The sequence below is a fragment of the Ahaetulla prasina genome, chromosome 4 (genome assembly GCF_028640845.1).
Source record: "Ahaetulla prasina isolate Xishuangbanna chromosome 4, ASM2864084v1, whole genome shotgun sequence".
Classification (NCBI taxonomy): domain Eukaryota; kingdom Metazoa; phylum Chordata; class Lepidosauria; order Squamata; family Colubridae; genus Ahaetulla; species Ahaetulla prasina.
Window position 1 is genome coordinate 128,738,255 of NC_080542.1, and position 15,764 is coordinate 128,754,018.

The following is a 15,764-nucleotide window of genomic DNA, read 5'->3' on the forward strand; positions in this document are numbered from 1 at the left end:
ATCGCTAGCCTAACCTGGCTTCAGGCGTGATAAACTTTTTTTTTTATAAATAATTTTTATTTCCATTTTCAAACATCATATTTATGTACAAACTATTATCCATCATTAATCATTAATTTTTATTTATTACTGATTCAGGCCTGCCCGATTGCCACTTCCTTTCTTCACAACCTCCCTCTCTACCCTCTACTACTTTCCCATCCATCCTCACCTCCTTCACTTTACTACTTCCTCTCCTCCTTCTCCACTCCTCCCTTCTTCCACCCTATCTAACCTTCTTATTCCCCTCCTCCTTCTCTACTCATTCCTACCTACTTTCTTCCCTCCTTCTACTCCTCTCTCCTTTTCTTCCTGAAATGGCAGTCGAGCATCCCCAATATCATTTAAAATTTTTAATTTCATATCTTCAAAAATTACTGTACATTAATAATCAATCCATGTATCATTTTCCCCCCTTCCCCCCAGACTTCCCAGAGCAAATACCGGGTATTATGACCAACAATCACAATCTAACATATGCCAAATATACATAACCTCCCACCTTTAAAAATTTAAAACTTTAGATCCCCTCACAATAAAAATAAAAAGATAGGAAAGAATAATTAAAAAAAAGGAAAAGAAGAGAAGCAATACCAACTTCACATATTAATTCTTCTTACAGTCCAATCTTAAAATTAATCCATCTTCTCAAATTCTATTTTTTTTCCACTTGTATATTCCTTCAAATTTCATAAGTCCATTTCTCAAATTACTGTCCATCTTCTCGAACTCAAATTTTTATCACTTATATATTTCTTCAATTGCCATAACATTTAATGTCCGTTCTTCTTACAGTCCATTTTAAAAATTAGTCCATCTTCTAAAGTTCAATTTTTTTCCCAGCCACTTGTATATTCCTTCAAATTTCATAAGTCCATTTCTTAATTTACAATCTAGCTTCTCAAATTCAAATTTTCATCACTTATATATTTCTTCAATTGTCATAAGATTTAATATCCAATCTTCCAATACTACTCCATCAATCAAATATCATTTCAAATAAAATCTCTCAAATATAGTATTCATCCACAATATAACAGTAAGCAGTTAAAATCATTACATCCACATTATCTAAATTCATAAATTTCACTTTCCATCCTTCACAATTGAATAATATCATCCCATAGATTTATACCATATGAATAGCAAATAACAAAAATCCTATAATTTATATCCTAAACAAATCAATTCCAAAAATTGACCATAATCATCATATTCACATCTTAAACATTCCTCCCCTCTCCCATTCTATTTTCCTTCATTTCCAAACCAATTAACTTAGCATCTAACAACAAAGGATTCCCACTCTTTAAAACATTAATATAAAAATGTCTCGCTTTCATAACTGAATTAAGAAAATACTTTCTGCCTCTAAAATTCACTGACAAACCCATTGGGACTTCCCATCTAAAATATATCTGAAGTTTCTTAAACTCATCCACTAAAAAAGCAAATTCTCTTCTCTTTCTTAACATTTTAGGAGGAATTTCCTTCATCATTTTTATATCTTGTCCCAATATTTGGAATTTATTTTTATAAAAGACTTGCAAAATTTCGTACCTAACCTTTTTAGTTGTAAAATAAATAACCACATCCCTCGGTACTCTATTTTGTCTTGCCCACCAAGAATTAACACAATAAATTCTTTCAATATTAGTCTCAAAATCTTCCAGCTCCACACCCTTTATCTGAGCAAAGGCTTGCGTAAAAATCTCCTTTAAATTTTCCTTCCTATTTTGTTTCAACCCCCTCACCCTTATAGCATATTCCATTAATCTATATTGTAATATTACTCTTTCTTCATCTGCCCTATCTACCTTTGCCTGTATATCTTCCATCTTATTATCTAAGTTCCAATTGTTTTGATTTTTTTGAGTTTCTTCTATTTTCCTTTGCAACTCTAAATTAGCTTTATTAATTTCTGCAAAATCATCCTCCATCTGAATACAAGAGCTCAATATTTGCAATTGCATCCTTTACCATTTTCATTTCCTCTTCTGCTCTTCCACCACTTCCTTAAAATCCAACATCTCTTTCTCTATTTCATCAAATTTTGATCTATTTCTAAAAATGACTCTCCAAAACTCCTGTAAAAATTTCTTAATTCCTTTTAATTTCTTCTTTTAATTTTTGAATCTGAGCTGAAGAAATTTCAAAGTTTTTAATGACTTTTGGCACTATTTGCTTACAAGCCATTTAAATATATATATATATATATATATATATATATATATATATATATATATATATATATATATATATATATATATATATATATATATATATATATATAGCTTGATAATGGACCAAGAAGAAGAAAAAAAAATTCAAAAAGAAAAATTCAAAAAACTTTTCTTCTAAATCACTATAATCCCAAAAAAGAAGAAAAATATAAATCATAAGATTCTCGTTTCTTCCATTTAATCATTCCTATATATCTTCTATTTCGACGCTAGCTGTTAGTAAGCATTTCTTTAACTTTCATTTTCAATATACACATTCCACAAAACCGCCATTTGCTTTCTTCTCTCCTATCTTCGCAGCAAATATATCCTCAGGGGCTTGCAGTCTTCTTACAAACAAATGTTAAAACTCCAGTTTCTGCTCCGTCCACGTTACAGTCCATCATAAATCAACTCCAGCCGTGGAAATTGGATGCTTCGTTTGTCCGCCATAAAGGCAGAAGCCTCGCCTGGAAGGAGATCTCCCCTGTAAGCCTTTGAAGCTTATCAGGGTGTCTCAACTTCGAACCTGAATGCTCATCTTTCCTTCTTTGCCCGAAGGAAAGAATTCCAAGCTGTCGGACCCAGATTTACGATGTCCTGACAGCTCTTACTGACTAGGGAGTTAGCAGCTAAATCATAGCTGCTCTGCACGAAGCGGAGCCATACCGGAAGTCCAGGTGTGATAAACTTAATAGGGGAGGAATCTCCGCTTTAATGCCTCCGTCCTCAAGGCAATCACAAGCAGTTCAGATCGCTAGCCAATATGTCTTCAGGCGCGATAAATTCAAAAAACCAGTTTGCCGCTTCCCCCCCTTCTGCAGCTGCTGAGGTGTGCTGAGATCGCTGCCTATCACCGCGATGAAATCAATCAGCGGTCTTCCTGAAGCGCATCAGGGCAAGCCCGTGCTCGCTTTCAGGGAATTTCTGCTAAACAGCAGAAGTAAGTCACAAAGGCTCACAGCGGTAATCCAGGAAATGAACGTTAAGAAAAGAAAATATATTTTACAGTTGGGGTCGCCACAATTGGGGAATTGTATTAAAGGGGTCGCAGCACTATAAAGGTTGAGAACCACTGGTCTAGAGGGATACTATAAGATCATACTCTTACTATAAAGCATAAATAATTACCAATGCTATTCCCCAGGCTAAAACCTGACAGAAGAGAGTCCAGATAATCCATTTCTTTCTGAGTCATCTGCAGATGTCAAACAACCACATTCTCAACAACCTCCCCAAGAATAATGTGTGATAGCTGCCCATTGCAGCAGGGTTAAATGTTAGTTTCTTAAGGGAAGGATGTACAATGCCTCTTTTAAAGATATCCCACAAGGCATTCACCATGCTGGATCCATTTCCCCATCCCCTTTGGGAGCGCACACAAGTCAAATAGGGCAGGATCAACCCATCTCATCCCAAACTGCCCAAGAATCAGTATGTTTAAACTTTCCCAGGAAATCCCGAAACACAGGAGCCTCACTTGTCTGGACTCTGTCCAACTAGCTTCCGATTCCAAGTGAAAAGAGTGGTTTTTATCCACAATTTTTTTAACATTGTCACAGGGTTTTTTCCCCCCTCCCTTTTTTCTGTAAAAGAATCTGGTCACTTTATAAAGGGATCTGGACAGTGATCTATAGGTGCAATAAAATATTAAGTCCATACTCACTTTTCGAGTCTGCATCTTTTCAGTTCGCCTTCTGAATGCAACATAGGGATCATTTGTGCTGGACCCATCACGTTTCTCCTGTTTCACTGCTGAGATAAGAGAGGGGCCTCGGCAATTTTTTCTCTTTTTAATCCAATATTCATATACTTCTCTAATCAGTTCATCATCTTCCTTCAAGAGTAGTTTGGCTTCCTGCAGGCTGACTGGCTAAAGGTAAAATTCAAGTATATCATTTTTATGTATTTATATTCTTAAAACAATTTCAAATCAGAAATAATACTATACCTGCTGACCACTTCCTTTTTCAAGTCGATCTATCATTTCTTCAAATTGCAAAAGTGAAATATCTATTTTTTTCTTCAGCTTATTCACAAAGGCCTCATCTTCTGAATCCAAATCATAATCCGGTTGCTCAGCATCCAAACTAAAAGCTGAAAAGAGAAAAACATTTTAATGTGTTTTAATATTTTAATAGAGTTTAATATAAAATACAAACTAGAAGTATTTAAAAATATGCACATATATTCCTGCCATCTTAAATTATAAATTTAGATTATAAAATTATATTTCTTAACAAATCCTGAGAATATGAATTTAGGGTAGCTAATCTTATCTAGATAAGACAGAATGTAGATGTATGTTTGAAATATTATAAAATGAATAATTGTCAATATTTATAAAATAGCCTTTATTGGATAAGTAAATTTTTCATTAAGAGCTATTTAAATATAGTTTTCAGGATGAATATGAAGACTTGACAGATCTATCCCATTACCAGTAATCCTAGCTCACTGACTGCTTTGTTCTAAGTTACAATGGTGCTGGAAAAATAATTTTATAACCAACATCCTTTACAACTTTTTACATTAGCCACATGATTGCCATTATAATAATGTTTTGTCTGATAGCCAACATATTGTTTTATTTATTTTCCCCCTGGGAAATGTGCTGGTGCGAGCAGCTGTGAATATGCCATGCAAACAGTCCAGTATATTCACCATTGTGTGCCTACTTATTCTTTCGTAATTCCTTTCTCTTCAAACTCTCCACTTTGGGGATGGGAATGGGAATGATACAGACCAAGAAGATTGCCTACAGAAAGTTGCCCTCCCCCACTGCAGAATTGAAAGATTGGAGAGAAAGGGATTACAACAAAATACACAGGCACACAATGGGGAATACACAGAGAAAGAAAGTGCTAGTGCCAGCAGCCACCTGTACACAATGCAAATAGCCCAAGGTATTCCCCATATTGTAAGACTATCATGGCCCTGATTCTGCAGTTCTTTAGGCAAGCACTTATAATGTTGCTCTATTGATGTATATATTGATGTATTTATAACACCATTTGTTGTTCTATATTGTATGTGACAAAAAAAAAGAAATATGTCAATTTGTAATCTACAGATATCAATTGACAGCTAAATAAAATTCAGAATTTCCCCCCCTTGTATACAAGTGGTCCTCCACTTATAACAGTTCATTTAGTGACCATTCAAAGTTACATCACTGAAAAAAATGACTTATGATCATTTTTCACACTTACGACAATTGCAACATCCCAGGATCATGTGATCAAAATTCAGACGAACTCGTTCATATTTATGATGGTTGCAGTGTCTTGGGGTCATGTGATCCCCTTTTGCAACCTTCTGACAAAATCAATGGGGAAGTAACACGAGGTTACTAATTTACCAACTGTTAAGGGATTCACTTAACAGCTGTAGCAAGTCATAAAATGGGACAAAACTCACTTAACAATATTTCACTTAGCAACAGAAATTTTGGCCTCAATTGTGGTCCTAAGTTGATAAGTACCCATAGTACTTCTCCAATTCCATTTTCTTTGACCAAATTTAAAAAACTCTAACAATGTTAAAAATTTGATGTAAGTTCATTAGTGAGGTGAGGAAATAAATTTTCAGTTTGTTCACTATATCGCTGAACATATTACAAATTAGTTTAACCTACATGTAAAACCACACAGTACTATGACATTGCATACAATGTAATTTACATCAAAAAGTGTTATAAAGATACTGTGTACAGGCAGTCCTTGACTTACAAAAACACAATTGGGACTGGAATCTTAGTCACTGTGTGAAGCGATCATTAAGCATGACACCCTCATGGCTCTCCCAATTGGTTGTTAAGTGACCACATGAGTCATTAAGTCGACAGGGTGAAAGTGCTGCCTTCCAAAGGAGAACAGGCAGCTCCTTGCATGCACAGAAGAGAACTCTACAATAGGCAGAGAAAAACCCTCTGATCTTTGAAATCCAAGCTTATTGCTGCAGCCAGCTGCTGATGTTCCCTTCCCCACCATGCAAGGAGGGGAATTTCTTGGAGGGACTACAAGAATAGGGTTCAGATCTTCAGGATTGGACCGCCATTTCTTTAGCCCTTTGGAAGAGTTTTTCTCCCGTCCATGAGCTAAAGGGAACTAATGTACTGGGTTGGAGAAACAAGAGGACATTGCAAATATCCCTGCTTTGTTTTTCCTGTCCAAGAATCCTATTAAATGGAGGGGAGGGGAAATCTTTTGGCAGGTAACAGCATCTTGCAATCTTCCCTGCCAGCTTCTCCACTGTCTTTCTTGAAAAGGTAGAAGAGATTGCAAATGGTGATTACATGATCACAGGGCACTTGTTATCCAATCTTAAATGTAAACAGGTTGTCAAAAATCTAGATTATGATCATGTAACCATGTGGGGAACTCAGTGTAACATTTTTTAACAGCTGGAAATGCTTTCTGGACTGTAAAGGACTCCTTCCAAGCCATTCTAAGTTTGAAGGGTTTTTAAGTGACTGGTTGTGTTTAGGACAACCTGTGTTTTGTTTTTTAAGCATTATAATATTTATTATATAAGAAACACATACATAACAAAATTTTAATTGTTTTGAGCTCAATATTTTTTGTGCAACAAATTTAGTTAGTAAATCCAATTACTTATTCACGTGATCCTAACCCTAATCTTTCTTTATATCCAAAGGAGATTGTGAATCTTTTTTATTTTAAAAAAGCAATCCAATTCATTTTAAATATTCAGTATAAATATATACTCACGCTGTATGTGAATAAGCTGCTTTGGCATTTTAAATTCTCCAGGGTATATTGATTCATAATAGGCAATATTACTTTCTGCTTCTGGGACTGGTATAACCATATTATCCCGTTTCTCTCCATATACTTGCTGTGCTGAAATGGCCCGCTGGAGATGATGTTCCTACAGTTCATTAACAAAAAAAAAACAAAAAAAAAGACAGATGAAATACACACACTCTGTGTGTGTGTGTGTGTGTGTGTGTGTGTGTGTGTCTGTCTGTCTGTCTGTCTGTCTGTCTAAATAATGTGAATATGGAAACAGAACTTTTAAATTAAATTGTTTCAGCCAGGTATTTTGTGTGTGTGTGTATCTTTATATAATTCTTAGCCTCTGCTGAAGTTATTACAATATTTTAATCGATTTTCAAATAGTAAAAGTAAGCCAAAATCATAAACACAAAACTGAAAAATTTGTTAAAAGATTTCAGAATGCATTTGTCATTTTTGCCTATGATAGTTGTTGTTTGAAATATATTTTGAGACAATAAAAATAAAATGAAACAAACTAAGCACTGGTTACTGTTTTTCTTAAAAGTTTTTTTAAATAAAATAATTTAAATAGGTAGTTCTAGTAATCAGGCAGAGCACCAACTAAACTGAGTATGGTAATCCAGTTTACTCAGAAATCTATGCATTTCCCCTAATCATAAAAAAAACCCTTTTCTAGTCCCTAAAGGAAATCTGCTGCTCTCTTTTAATTAGATGCAATTACAAGCTATTATATTAACAATTTTAAGGATATCCCTTAATGAAATGAGAGGACATATGCTTAATGCTGGATCACCCTGTCCTATAACATGTAATTAAGATACAGTAATAATTGTTACAGCAGCTTGTTCACGTGCTTTAAACTATGCAAAATTCATTTTCACTAATCAACAAATATTAATTCTAACAGATTAAAATACAGTATCCTTCTAATACTGTATATACCTTCTAATACCATTAGGAGTGGAATCTAATGTTACTGCTAAACAGTAGTTTCCAAATAGTCTAAATGTGATTAACTAGGCAAGAAGAAGAGATATTATTCACCAAACTACATGGACTGGACCAACTCTATAACTACTACTATTTTCTGAACCATTTGCAACATGTCAAAAAGATCAGCAGCCCTCTTACTGACCCATACATATTTTAATAATTTGTATTAATTCAGTTATTTTGAACCAGAAGTGCATAAATACTGAGCACCAATCTAAAAAGAATTTTCTGAATAATCTCAAATGTGTTAAAGACCTAAGGCTGACTAAAATTGTTTTAACATCTATATTTTGATTTCTTTTTTTATTCTATCGTCTACTGATTCCAGTTATGTAACAGACTGCCAAAAACTCTTGCCTATCATCAACATTAGTGACAACTGCACTTCAACCCATTCCAGGTATTTCAGTTTATTGAGTATTCAAGAAACAATCAGCATGCACTATCACAATTTTTCCAAACATTAAATTTTCAAGTGCTTAAGATTATTAAAGTGCTGAAACATTATATACATTAGAATATTTGAAAATTTTATTTATTTATTTAGCATACTTACATAATAACTCTGAGTAGTTTACAGTATGACAAATTAAACACTATATAACAAGCCAAAAGACAATAAGAGATAAAATGAAATAAAAGCAGAAATATAGAAATTAGGATTTTAAATAATTTTAAATAGTTCTTCTGATCAGCCAAATACGGTATTTTGGGTTTTTTTTTTTGCTTACTTCAGAAACAGAAAACCACATTTAACAAACTACTATCTTCAAAATGGTCTTGATATTGAATAACAAGCAAACATGTCTATTTCATGTTAACAAAATACAAAGGTCTCTTTTTTTTCCTCTGTGTGTGGACTTCAAGTCAGTGTTGACTCTTGAAGAGTGCTTGGACAAATTCCTGGAATTTTCTTGACAAGATTTCAGAGTTTGCCTCTGCCTCTTTCCTAGAGCTGAGAGAGAATTCCTGGGCCAAAATCACCTAGCAGATTTTGTATCTAAGACACGACTCGTGGTTTCCTGGTTGCCTAATGCCTTGACCTCTATAACAAACTGGGTATTTTTTTTCTGTTAATAAGTAGTAAAATAGAAAAAGTAATCAAAACTTTTACACTGGAGAGAACAAAACACAAATACAGGTAGTCCTTGACTTAAGACTACAACTGAGCCCCAAAATTTCCATTGCTAAGCAATACAGTTAACTGAATTTTGCCTCATTTTATGACCTTTTTTGCCACAGTTGTTAAAATCAATCACTGCAGTTAAATAAGTAACATGATTGTTAAGTGAATCTGGCTTCCCCATTGACTTCGCTTTTCAGAAAATCATAAAAGGTGATCACATGATCCCAGGACACTGCATCTGTCATAAATACATGCTGGTTGTCAAACATCTGAATTTTGACTGCAGGGATTTTGCAACAGTTGTTTAAAATGGTCATGAGTCACTTTTTCAGTGCCGTTTAACTTTGAATGGTCACTATACAAGTGACTATAAGTCAAAGACTACCTGTATAGATATAGGATTGCTTACAGAGTGATAGAGAAAAATGGGGATTTTTTGCCTCACTACAGTTTATAATCATAGATATGTTTATAATCCTCACCAAGCATATATGGACTTGAAGGCTGATTGCTATATTTCTGTATGAAGAATAATAGAATAACAGAGTTGTAAAGAACCTTGGAGGTCTTCTAGTTCAGCATTCCCCAACCTTTCTGGCTTCGTGGACCTGTGGGTGAGTGAGAGGGATGGTTCCATGAAAGCAGCGGGTGAGCACATGCAGCTCTGTTTGTGCAAGCAAATGGCACTTGCCTGCTGCTTCCATGGCCCGGTTCAGAATAGGCTCCGGCCCTATACTGAGTTGCAGGCCAGTGTTAGGGACCCCTGTTCTAATCCAAACCTGTATCATTTCAGACAAATGATTCTCCAATCTCTTCTTTAAAACCTCCAGCTTTGGCTCACCCACCACATCTGGAGATAAGTCGTTCTACTGATTAAATGTTCTAACCGTCAGGAAATTTCTCCTTATTTCTATGTTGCTTCTCTCCTGGATTACTTTCCATCCATTGCTTCTTGTCCTCCCTTCAGGTGCTTTGGAGAATAGACTGACCCCCTTTTCTTTGTGACACCCCTTAGATATTGATACTGCTATCATATCAACCCTAGTCCTTCTTTTCATAAGATTAGACATATCCAGTTCCAGCAACCATTCTTTGAATGTCCCCTAATCATCTTTGTTGCTCTTCTCTGTGCTCTTCTAGAGTCTCAACATTGATTTTATGTCATGGCGTCCAAAACTGGATGCAATATTCTAAGTGTGGTCTTATCAATGCATTACAGAGTAATATTAACATTTCATGTGATCTTGATTCTATTTTTCTGTCTAGGCACAGCTAGGACTGTGTTGGCTTTTTTGGCACACTGCCAGCTCATATTTAAGTGATTGTCCACTAGGACTCCAAGATAGCTCTTGAGCCAGGTACTATCTACAGGTCAAACTCAAGGTCTGCGGACTGGATTTGGCCTGTGGGGTGCTTAAATCTGGCTTGCAGGGCCAGCCTGGAAATAGCAAAGGATCAGCCTGTGGTGCCTCTGGCAGCCTCTTGCAGCACTGTGCCAGCACCCCATTTTGTCCAGCAGGATGTTGCAGGAGGCATCCGTCCCATCTCCCCCCACACCCCAGCCTGTGGAGGAGAACTACAATGCTGATATGGCCCTCGAAGAAATCCAGTTTGACACTCCTGACCCACACTATACCTGTGCATTTCTTTTTTCTTGCCTAAATTTAGAAACCTTACTTTTCTTATCAGAGAATTTTGCTAGATAGGGCCCAGTATTCTAGTCAATTCAAGACATTGAATGTTGTGCAGTTGGTTGATAATCTGGATGATCTGCAGTCTATTGTTACAAGAATCATTTTTGTTAAAATTGTTGGTTTCAACAATTCCAAAAATAATAATTAAAAAAGCCAAATGCAAAGATTTGGCACATCAAGCAAGACATCTTATTATGCTGTCATCCAATTATGTATTAATGTTTTTCATTTCTCTATACTTTACTGCCATGACTCTCCTCCTTTTTTTCTCCCCTTTTTGTCCTTGTAGATAATGCAAATTGCAAAGGAATTAAAATTTAACATCAGGAAGCAAATCCTTTCACTATGTGATACCCAATTAAATCTCTATAAAATTGAGTAGATAAATATGAGTTCAGGAAAGTGGATACAATTTACAGAGCAGCACATAGCAAACCAAGTCTTCCAGAACAGGCAGGTTTAGAAATACAAAAGCACTATGGTACAGGAACCCTCTTGTATCTCTCTTCTTCACATATGCTGGTGGAACATTAAAAAAAATGCAAGTTTATGAAACTGTATACAGGGTAGCTTATTGAGTAGGCATAATCCATTATAGAATTTCACCAGCAAAACAAGTTGAAAAGTAGCATAGGACGTTTTTGCTTACCGACAGTAATTGGGAATGGGAAATCCATCATTAAATGATATTGTAAGGCATAATATCATGACACCCACCCCAATCAACTTACTATAGCAGTTCCAGTTGCTGCTGTTAGGTGAACCCCTCATAATCTCCATTTGCAATCTCCTAGTTGTTTCCCCATTGATTTTAATAGTTGGAAGCTAGCAGTGAAGCACAATCAAATGATTGTGGGATGCTGCAGTTCTCATAAGTGTAAGCTGAACACCAAGCACCCAAACCACACTAATGTGATTGCAGACAATAACTACGAGGACCTGTCATAAGTATCCCTCATTTGGCAGTCATAACATCAATCACTGAATGAGTGGAAATTAAATGAAAATTATGTGTACTATATATTGATCATCAGTCCTGTAAAGAATCCACAGAAGTTAATTAATCTCTAAGGATTTGTTTTTACACTTGACTTGGTACATATATACTTCAGGCATCAAATGTCATTTCAAATACTAACAAAAGGATCGAGCTCATCCACCCCCTGCAATCTAGTATCGGGCATATAAGACAAATTTTTTTATAGTACAAATAGTTTTTATCACTCTTTTGGTAATTAAAGTCACCCACACTTCTCTCACAAGAACAATAGGAATATTGGGGAAGAGCAAGTAATTTTTATAAATTTATTTTACATTGTTTCCAGATTAATCCTTGACTTACAACCACAATTGGGAATGGGACTTCTATCACTAAACAATTAGTCATGCCCAATGTTGACTTTTTTTTAGCTAGTTTTTAAGCTAATCACACAGTTGTTAAGCAAATCTGATTTCCCTCACTGAATTTGCAAATGACAATCAAATGATTCCAGGATGCTGCAACAATCGTAAATACATGCCAGCTATCAATTGCCTCAATATTGATCATGCTGCAATGGTTGTATGTGTGGGGACCAGTTGTAAGTCACTTTTTTCAGCCCCATTGTAATTTTGAATGGTTGTAAGTTGAGGACCAGTAATTGAATTTATCCATTCCTCATATTTCTTCTCTATATAACATATGGGCAACTACTTTCCTTTTATAAGTATTAACTGAAGGGATGATTTCTATAACATTGATTCAAGAATAAACATTATGTTAATGATTATAAAATATAAAAATATGAAACATTTTTCTGCATAAATAAGACCTTGTATTTTCCACACAAGTCCAAAATTAGATAAATGAGAACTCAAATGCATAATTATGCATTATGCATGTTAATTGATTTATTGATGAAAATGATCTAAAACGACATATTGTGTGTAAAAGTATATAGACTTAGGTTTCAGTAACTGGGGAGTTGGGCAGCAATCATTGCAACTAAACACTTTCAATAATTGTTGATCGGTCCTAAACACTGGCCTGAAAGAATTCTAGCCCATTTTTCTACAGATAACTGGGATCTTCGTGGGCTCCCTTGCATGAAGTATCTGCTTCAGGTCCTTCCACAACCTTTCTAAAGGATTAAGGTCAGGACTTTGATTTGGCCACTCCAAAACAGTAATTGTCAATTCATAGACAGATACCTCAACAATTTCTTGTTTTGCTGCAGTAATTCTTAATTCCCATCAATGAACTCTCCCAATCCAAAAGAGGTATAGCAGGCCCAAATCATAATATTGTCATAGTTATTTCAACTCTTTAAAAATAATTTTACAACCTTTTCCAGCCTAGTGAGCATTAACAACTGTTTTTGGAGGCAAGATTTCCCATATGATAATCATCCTTTTGATTAAAAAATGTGAGTTATAATCCCAAAAGTTTACACACTTCCCCCCCCACACAAATAAGTAGCTTTTACAATTTTGGACTCGCTTGTATAATTAGATTGTCTGAGTTTAGGACTTGCATAGAAAACAAACCAAATTTTAAGGCCATATTTATGCAGAAATATTACAAATTAAAAAGCTGGCAGGAAAAGTTGCAAGTTTCTCTGATAAGTTCCAACTGTCTGCCTTCCTGTCAGTGCACCATACCCTCCTTTTCTGAACCTCTATATACTTGCACTCACCCATCTACCCATCCATCAGTGGTCTCCTTCCTCAGCCTTCTTGTGCTCACATATCTGGTGCACCTTCCTTCCCTAACCTATGTTTGCATGCACCCTGTGTCAGCCTTCCCTGCACTTGTGCTGAACTTCCCCAACTTGTGCAGAACCTGTACCATCACCACCACCAGCATCCTTTTATTTCTTACCTGGGACTCCTGTTTAACGAACGTCTTGGATCATAACAACCAGGACTCCTGGATCACTGCTAAGCAATGCTGCCATGTGACATTGTTCTTTATGATAGCATCGCTTACTGATGGCAATCCTAATCCCAATTATTGTAACTTGAGGATCACCTGTACTTGTAAGATAATCATCCTTACAGTCATCATGCCCATCATTCCAGGAAAGATTTTAAAATTTCTGGTGGTAGGGAAGAAGTATTCAGTTGGTCCAGATAATTCATTCTGCACGATCTCTTTGACTACATATGAATATTTAGGTAGAAAATAGTATTTATAGCTCAGGGTTGAAATGAAGGATCCTTAGTCCTCTCTGAGCTTGACTGTTTTCTTACAGACATTTCATTATCAAATTAGATAACATCAGTGTTATGATCATTTCAGACAATTCAACCTTAATCTGGTACTCACTTTGATGTATTTATTATAACCATCACATTTATGGAATCTAAGTAGTCCTTGAATTACAATCCTTTGTTTAGTGACTGTTTGAAGTTACAAAGGCACTGAAAAAAGTGACTTGTGGCCATTTTTCACTTTTGATGGTTCAGTATCCCCATGAGCACGTGATCAAAATGTGGATGCTTGATAAATGGTTCATATTTATGACCATTTGTGACCATTATGGCAGTATCCTGGGGTCATCTGATTACCTCTTAAGACTTCTGAGAGGCAAAATCAAGGGTGAAGCCAGATTCACTTAACAACTGTGTTACAGCAATAACTTGGTATTCGACTACTTCAAAACTTGTTGAATTTGGTACTCAACGCATTTTGACACAAAAATGTTATCCTGGTATGCATCATTTTTTTTAGTACTTGACACACTGCAATAGGAAGAAAAGAATAGTCACGGAAAACGCACAAGAAGTTGGCTGTGTCAGGAAGGTTGCTGCAAAAGAAAGAGGACAACTGCAGAAGGCGGACAGGAAGGCGACCACACTGGGAACGTCACTGACATAGGAAAAGGGACATACAGGAAGTCCTTCCCATCCAAAACAAAAGGTACTGAGGTTGGGGGGGGGGTTGGTTCTTTGGTACTCATTTTTAGTACTTGTTGCACCTCCCACAACAATTAATCATGAATATTGAGGTACCACTGTACTAATGTAACAAATACAGTGACTCATGCAATAACTGTGGTAAGAAAGGTCATAAAATGGAACAAAACTCACTTTACCATTGTCTCGCTTAGCAACAGATGTTTTGGCTCAATTGTGGCTGAAAGTCAAGGACTACCTGTATATTTTAAAATTACTGGATCAAAAACCAAATTAGTTGTATTTAATTGGGGAAATGGAGTGAATGATTGTTATAAATGGTAAGAAAAATAGTAGGTAGAATGATGTCACTCTTGCTTAAAAACTTGTAAAGATGGAAAAATGGATAGAGAAATGTTATGATGTGCAAATGCTGGTAAAAGCGAAAAGGATGGTGTGTGGTTTACAAGTAGATCTTGCATATTGAATGCTTTGTGCAATGACAATTTGAAGTTACAACAGCAATGAAAAATATCTTTGCAATGAACATGCTATTTAATAAGCAATCTCTTGTGAAATGTTTGATGTTACAGTCAATTAGTATGGATCATTCTATGCAGGACTCTTTTTCTCTCTCCTCTGCGTGGCAGAGTGAGGTTTGCAAAGGGAAATATATTGGCAGTTTGCCCAGTACATTTGTGGCTTCCAGATTCAAGCAGTATAAGAAAATAGCACCAGATCATTACTTTCCATGTTTATTCCCCATTGTGTGCCTGTTTACTCACAAACAATTCCAGTCTTCTTAATTATCACAGCACTGGGGTGAAAATTTCAAGGCAGTGGAGTGAGAAAAATTGAAATAAAATCATAAGCCCAGTCACAATCATACAATTTTCCATTTAGTCACTTGTGACAGACCTAGTGACAGAATTGCCAGTTCCAATTGTGGTTATTAAAGAAAGACTACTTCTCATGGGAAGGACATATGTTTGTCAAAAGGACTTAAAAGGGTTGTGTCCAGTATGTACATTTGGCCATGAAGTATTTGGAA

At 35.7% G+C, this 15,764-nt stretch overlaps 1 protein-coding gene across 9 annotated transcripts in view; it reads right to left on the reverse strand.

The window, feature by feature from the left end:
• The window catches only part of EPC1 (enhancer of polycomb homolog 1), a 72,102-nt gene that overhangs the window by 32,630 nt on the left and 23,708 nt on the right, over positions 1-15,764 (reverse strand). For 8 of the 9 annotated variants that reach the window (XR_009154771.1, XM_058179500.1, XM_058179503.1 and 5 more), the window contains 3 exons: positions 6,995-7,154; positions 4,213-4,358; positions 3,928-4,134 (listed from right to left, as the gene is read on the reverse strand). Coding sequence is in view for 8 of the 9 variants with exons in the window: in XM_058179500.1 (XP_058035483.1) it covers positions 3,928-4,134; positions 4,213-4,358; positions 6,995-7,154 (513 nt within the window). In the remaining variant the exon portion in view is untranslated. The remainder of the gene's footprint in view (positions 1-3,927; positions 4,135-4,212; positions 4,359-6,994; positions 7,155-15,764) is intronic. The other variant, XM_058179509.1, reaches the window with a different exon arrangement.